Genomic DNA, 6537 nt, shown 5'->3' on the forward strand with positions numbered 1-6537 from the left:
CCAACTGGCTTTCGGCCCATTCCTCGGCCCTTCGCGGAGCAGAAGTCAGGATAATCACCACTTCCCTAGCCAGGAGATGGTTGCAGAGACCTGTTCCTGGCTGGGAAGCACGCGGAGCAATCGACAGGGAGCGGCAGCCTCAGGTGAGCCCCCTCCTTGGGAGGCAGCCAGTACTCATGGTAAAGGCCTGCACCACTGCTTGAACTACACACGTGTGCAGGGACATGACAGCACTGGGGGCGCGTGCTGGGAAAAGCAGGGGTCAGAACCTAGTGCGGGGTGGCCGGCTGCAGAGGGTCCTGGACAGAGGGCAGAACGGGAAGCCAGGCTCCCAGCCCGGGACTCAGCTGGCAGACAGACTTGGAAAAGCAGAAGCTCCTGGAGTCCAGTCAGCACGTTATGGGCCGTTTGTTAGCGACACTTGTGGGGGGAGGATGCTGGAACAGAGACTGAGGGACTATTTGAGGAGAGAGTAAGGATAATGCAGAGACACACAGAGACCTACACTGTTCTTCTAGATCCTGGGGTCAAGACCAAGGCTGGAGAGGTAGTTGGGTTCCAGCCATTACGGTTTCTCTTCAGCGGCTGGCTCCGGGCTGGTGATCCCATCTGACAGGTAATCATCTTCATTGTGCTGCTTCATCTTGGTTTCCAAAACCGTGATCCTCTGCTTGAGCTTCTGCTGGGCCCCCGTGTACTCAGCCAGCAGGCGGCCAAAGCGCGTGTACAACGTCTCCATGTTGGTCTCCAGCTGCTCGAGCTTCTCCTGCACATCGACCTCCATGCTTGCCGCCACCTCATTCTCATCCAGCAGCCCCTCCTTCATCAGAATCTCCCGACCCCTCTCCTCTAAGACTTTCTTGGCGTCAGGGTACTCGGTCACCGCTTCCATGAGATCGTCCTTGGATAAGCAGAACAGATCGGAGTAGCCAAGGCTCCGGATATTGGCTGTGCGTCGATTGCCCATTTTGCTGCCCTTGATGTTAAGGATGCTGATCTCTCCAAAGCAGCTCCCTGCTGAAAGCAAGGCGTACTGAGTCACACCGTCATCAGCCACCACCGCCAACTTGCCCTCCTTGATTATATACATCTCCTTGCCGATGTCCCCCTTTCGGCAAATGTAGTCTCCAGGGCTGAAGACCTGAGGCCGGAGCTTCAGTACCAGTTCCACCAGCAACCCTGCCTCACAGTCCTGGAAAATGCGCACTTTCTTGAGTGTGGACAAGTGGACGTTGATGGCTATCTCTGCCCTGAGCTTGGCTGGCAGGTTTTTGAGCACTTCTCGCTCATCCACAGTCTTCTTATTGGTCCAAAGGTAGTCAAACCAGCGGATGACCTTGGCCTCCATCTCCTTGCTCACCTTGCGGAACTGCATGTAGTGTTTGACGGCATCGATCTTGGCTTGAAACTCAGCTCTGGTGGCGTTCATGTTGGAGATCATAGAGCCCACATTTCCCACAATGGTGGCAAAGATGAGGACACCGATCAGAAAGTCAAAGATGACGAACAGGTACTCCTCGTCTTTTACCGGGGGTGGGGTCTCCCCAATAGTGGTGAGGGTCAGCGTGGACCAGTAGAGGCAGTAGATGTACTCCCTGGCCAGGTAGCCGTACTCAGGGTCGGTGATGTTGGGGTACACCCACGTGTCCACTCCGAAGCCGATGGACTTGGAGATGGCGTAGTAGATGCAGGCATTCCAGTGGATGATAACCAGGATGTACAGGACCAGGTTGCTGATCCGGAAGATGTTGGGGTAGCTGGTGCGGGTCTCGGTTCGGTCAAAGAACTCAAACATGCGAGCAAAGTGCAGCAGGCGGTTGAATCGCAGCTCAGGGCTGTGGATGCCCACAGCAAAATAGACCAGGTCGGTGGGGATGATGGAGGCCACGTCCAGCTTGAACTGCAGGGTGTGGATGTAGTTGTCCCGCAACTTCTTGGTGTCTTTGACCAGCAGCCCTTGCTCCAGGAAACCTAAAAGGCAGGAAAAGCAGTGGGTCACCTCGCTCCTCAGGCCTGTGTCCCTTCTTCGAGGCTCAAGCTAAGCAAGGAATAGAATAAATAATCTACTGTCCTTCCCTGTTGTTGTTTGTTGTGTGTTGTCGAGTCAGAACTGACTCATAGCAGACACTCCAGTGGGTTTTAAGGGACAGCAAATTACACAAGAGAAGATTGCTCTTCCTTCTCCAGCAGAGCAGCTAGTGTATTTGAACTGCGTGCCTTTGGGATTGCAGTGCAGCTTCTTAGCACGAGGCCACTAGAGCTCCCTACCTCGGGAGTGATATAGAAACTCACACAGCGGGGCAAGGTGAACAGATCCGGAAACCAAGCTTACCCACCTTACTAAGAATGGGGAGCCCACGGTACTCAAAGAAGGTTGGGAATCAACTTGAGTATCTTCCCTGTAACTGAGTCTAACACTGTCCAAAGGGCTTCTTGAACGTTGGGCTCAGGAACACGGGCCTGTGGGTCCTGCCCGGCTCCCGAGTGGCTCACTCACCTGTGCGCAGCCGAATGAAAAGGTCCGTGATGTAGACCACATCTGAGAAGTAGTCCAGCACCAGCCACACCACATAGTAGCCTCGCTGTAGGTCACTGAAGCAGGCTCTGGAGGAAGATAGTGCTGAGATTCACTTTTTAAGCCATTCAAGAGGCTCTGCATTTCTTCCCTTTGCTAGAATGCTCCCTTCCCTGGGCCTCAGGAAGCGAAGATAATGGCTCCCTCCCACCACCGTCTCTGAGAGTTCTACTCTATCCTTTCTCCTTAACTCTGTAGCGCTAGTTCCTGAAATTACTTTGGCCGTTGGTTCTGTTTCACGTTTACAATCAGTGTTCCTCACTAGCCTGAGAGCCCAGGAGAACAAAGGCCATGTCTGCCCTTCCCATTATCCCCCACACTGAGCACAGCACCTAGTACCCAGTCAGTGTTGAGTGAGCAACTGAAGTGAGACTAAGGAAGTTACCTGAAGAGAGAGGCTTTTGAACAAGGCCTGCAAGGCGAATATTCCCAGGATGAAAGCACATAAAGGGGGTAGGGGGTCTTCTTTTAAGGAAATGGCATGTTGTGACCCAGAAGCAATGAGTGGAGGAACTAGGGTGTGCCAGAAGGGGGTGCTAGAAATAATGTGGCGACCAAGTCCAGAGAGAGCCTGAAAGGTCATGCTTAAGGCTTGTACTTCATCAAGTGGCCAATGAGGAGCTATTGAAGGGTTTTCTCTGGGGAAAGAGATAAATGACACCAGCAGATTCAGTTACTAGTCGTCATGTTCACTCCAAGAGTGGAGAATGCACGGAGGAGTGCCTGAAAATGACAGAGTTGCACCGGAAAGATGGCCTGAAGGACACCCGACAAGGAGACGCGGTGGCATATTAGACACAGCGGTGAGGTTGACGGTGGCCTGGCAGCTGGCGGTGTCATTGGAAGGTAAGGAATCGGGGGGGGGGGGGAGGGGGGCGGGGGGGCGGGGGTTTTTGGGGGAAGGAAGGGACCGGGGGGGGGGGGGGAAGGTGATGTTTCATTGAGATCAGTGTCCACATCTGGCACTTGGGGTTCTCGAGCTGCTCACCTGGCCACCAGTAGGCACCAGTTGTAGAGGACAGGCATGGCAATGACAAAGAGCCAGCGGTAGTACCAGTCCCCAGCCGGGTCCAAAACGAACAGTTCAAATTTTTTCCTGAGGAGAGAGATAAAGGACAGACCTAGGGATCAAGCCCAGTGAGGCAGCACCTCAGCTCCCAGATACCAGGGTCCCCAGGAAATCACTGCATGAGAGGATGTGCAAGATGAGGGGTACTGGCTGAGTAGAACTCACATGCATGTGAGATGCCCCCTTCCCCCGTGACCCTAACATAGCCTTGGCCTTGCTTGCCCTCCAGGCTCCTTTCACTCAGGGCGGGTCTCAGAGAAGCACTGAGAGAGAAGTCAATGCACTTCCCCATCAGCTGCTTTCCGTATTTGGTGGCTGGTCCCCAGACTCCAAAAGCCTTTTCCCAAATGCTGCAGCCTGCCTTGGCAAGAGCCCTTTTCCTCTACGGGCCAGAAGTGGGGAACGATGGCTTGGCAAGACATGTGCAGTCGCAGTCTTTCCTCAAAGACACCCCCTCACAGCTGCGTATTCTCTGCTTCACCTCAAACCGACACTTCAAGGCCTTCCTTGCCAGCTCCCAACAAGGCCTCTTTCGGAGACCCAACTTCTCATTCACTTTGTGTCTGGGAAGAGCATAACCTCAAGGTGTTGGGCACCATCAAGTCGGAACCAACCCAGAGCTGACCCTCCAGCAGGTTTTCAGAGGCCATTAATCACACGGGAGGAGATTGCCCGTCCGTCTCCCGCGGAGCAGCTGGTGGCCTCGAACCATGTGCCTTCAGGATTGCAGCACAGCTTCTTACCACTAGGCCACCAGAGCTCCCAAGAGCATCCCATAATCACACTTCCTCTGCACTTACTGGTTGCTAGAGTTTGAACTAGGGCTGGCCTGTCCTTGACCGGGCTCTTGCCTGCCCCCCCACCCAAGGTAGGTGCCCTCCTACGGGCACTTCTTGCTACACAGGTAGTGAACCATCTAACAAGGGGCACCTGAGATGAGAAAAGCCACCAGAGACACCCATGGCAAGCGGGCCACTGGCTCTTCGGGAGGCTGTGTGCAAGCACAAGGAAAATGCTCTGCCCTCCTCCCTGGGCTCCCGCTGCCCCGGCATAGCGAGACTTGGGGGATCGCTCCCCACGTGTGCCCTCTCAGCCCTCTAATTGCACGTTTGGGAGCCTTTCGCGCTAAACAGGCTGCACCACTGTACTTGGTGCCCTTGCCCGCGCCGTCCTCGCCGCCTTTGCCGTCCCCTTGCTGGGTAGTCACGGTCTGGAGCTCAGGCCCACGGAAACGCTCGAGGAATGAGTCGGGTCTCGGTTCTTCTTCCCGGAAGTTCTTGTTGGCCCACTCTCGGATGACCCCCACCAGGCGGACGATCCTGAAAGACAAGAGAAAGGAGGAGCCTGAACTGCTCTGCTCACAGAGGGCCTGAGACTGCGAGGTCGAGGTCGGCGTGAGGGAGACGAAGGGAGAGTCCGGAAAGCAGGCCGTGATTTCCGCAGTGCTCAGAGCTGGAATGGAGGCAGCAAGCAGGACAGCGGCTGAGGCGTGTGGGAGTGGGGGGAGAATGTTTCCCTGGGGTGTGGCCTGCAATACCTTTTATTTTAAAAGTGATAAAGGAGAAGCAAGCAGAGAGAGAGACTTCAGTGCCACCAAGAAAGAAGAGCCAGGAGCAGAGCACATCCTTTCAACCCAGAGTGCCTGTGTCAAGAGCATTCTAGACCCAAAGGAAGACTGACTCCAAGACACACGGAGATTCCCAAGGGATGGTGGGCTCACCGCGCCTCACAGCAACAAGGACCTTCTTCTAGAGTGAATGGAGAAAAAGCTTAGCCCAGGCCAGCAGCCTCCTAAACACTGAAAGGCTAAATCTCTAGCTATCAAGTACCATCCTGTAGGAGCCCCACTAGAGGCAGTTGGGTGAAGTGTTGCTCTCGACTTTCTGATTTTATCAAAGAACCTGTGGTTCCTCTAGGGTAGAGGCCAAGGAGTTCTCTACCTAAGCTCCTCAGTCGGGCATAACTCTTCCCCTTGATGCTGACACAGGCAGTCCAAAGGGAAGTTTCCACTCAGTGCTTGTCTCTAAGAAGCGGGGATGGTTGGTCAGAGGAGTACCAACAGTGGTCCACCGGCTCCGTGGTGGAGAGATCCCACTGTGCAGAACAGCATGCGGCGGACAGTGGTAGAACCCACCTGCGGAAGCCACCCCTTCCCCTCTGAGGGGCATCCATGTCCGCCAACCTCTGCAGTTCTGAGGAGGTGTCATCATCAGCCGCAGACTGAGGCCTGCAGAAGAAAGAGCAGAGTTGGTCAAAAGTTCTGCAGGCCTCCCCTGTCTCCTGTACTCAGTGTTTCCTCCTGGAACACAGCAAGAAAGCCCTTGGTGCCTTTAAAGGACGTTCTTGAGACGAAGATTGCTTCTTTTATGACAATGAGGCAGAGCTGGAAGGAAGAGCAGCTCCTGGACCAACCCGGAAATGGCTCAACCACAAAAGACTTACCTGCTGCTGGTGCCACGGTCATCTTTGCCATTGGCCTTGATGGTAGGAGCTGCATGGTTGTGGTTATTGGCTGGGGAGCTTTTCACACCATTGGATTTTTCTGTCATCCTCCATGTAAGGCCCCAAGAGCCAGGACCCTTACCTGCCAAGAAGACAGTAAAAAAGAAGGCCACGGAGGACCCAGACACCCACAAAACAGAGCTGAACAGGATATGCGCAGAGCCAGCCCCCACCTGGCACTTCCCAGCACTCCCAAACACGGATACCGCACGAGTGAGCAGTACTCGAGTGCCACGTGCCATGCCCGAAGGAGCGGTAATTGAAAACGATCGGGGTGCTGATCTGCAAACTGTGTCGTTTATCTAAAACGTTTGCTTTTTCTTTACTGCCCCTACCTACAATATTTTGACATATCAACCATCAAATCTGAAAGAAGCCAAAACCCACAGTT

The 6537-nt window shown here is 54.4% G+C and overlaps 1 protein-coding gene across 1 annotated transcript; it reads right to left on the reverse strand.

Moving 5' to 3' along the window:
• Nucleotides 1–414: 414 nt before the first annotated feature.
• CNGA2 (cyclic nucleotide gated channel alpha 2) lies at nucleotides 415–6221 on the reverse strand. The gene is made up of 6 exons (XM_006902450.1): nucleotides 6087–6221; nucleotides 5779–5871; nucleotides 4793–4963; nucleotides 3564–3671; nucleotides 2498–2604; nucleotides 415–1971 (listed from the first exon to the last, which is right to left on the reverse strand). The coding sequence occupies exons 1-6, from the start codon at nucleotides 6191–6193 to the stop codon at nucleotides 566–568; spliced, it is 1992 nt and encodes a 663-aa protein (XP_006902512.1). The 5' UTR covers nucleotides 6194–6221; the 3' UTR covers nucleotides 415–565.
• Nucleotides 6222–6537: the final 316 nt, after the last annotated feature.

Source organism: Elephantulus edwardii, unplaced genomic scaffold (assembly GCF_000299155.1).
Source record: "Elephantulus edwardii isolate Elephantulus edwardi_28Jun2011 unplaced genomic scaffold, EleEdw1.0 scaffold00415, whole genome shotgun sequence".
In the NCBI taxonomy this organism is placed as follows: Eukaryota; Metazoa; Chordata; class Mammalia; order Macroscelidea; family Macroscelididae; genus Elephantulus; species Elephantulus edwardii.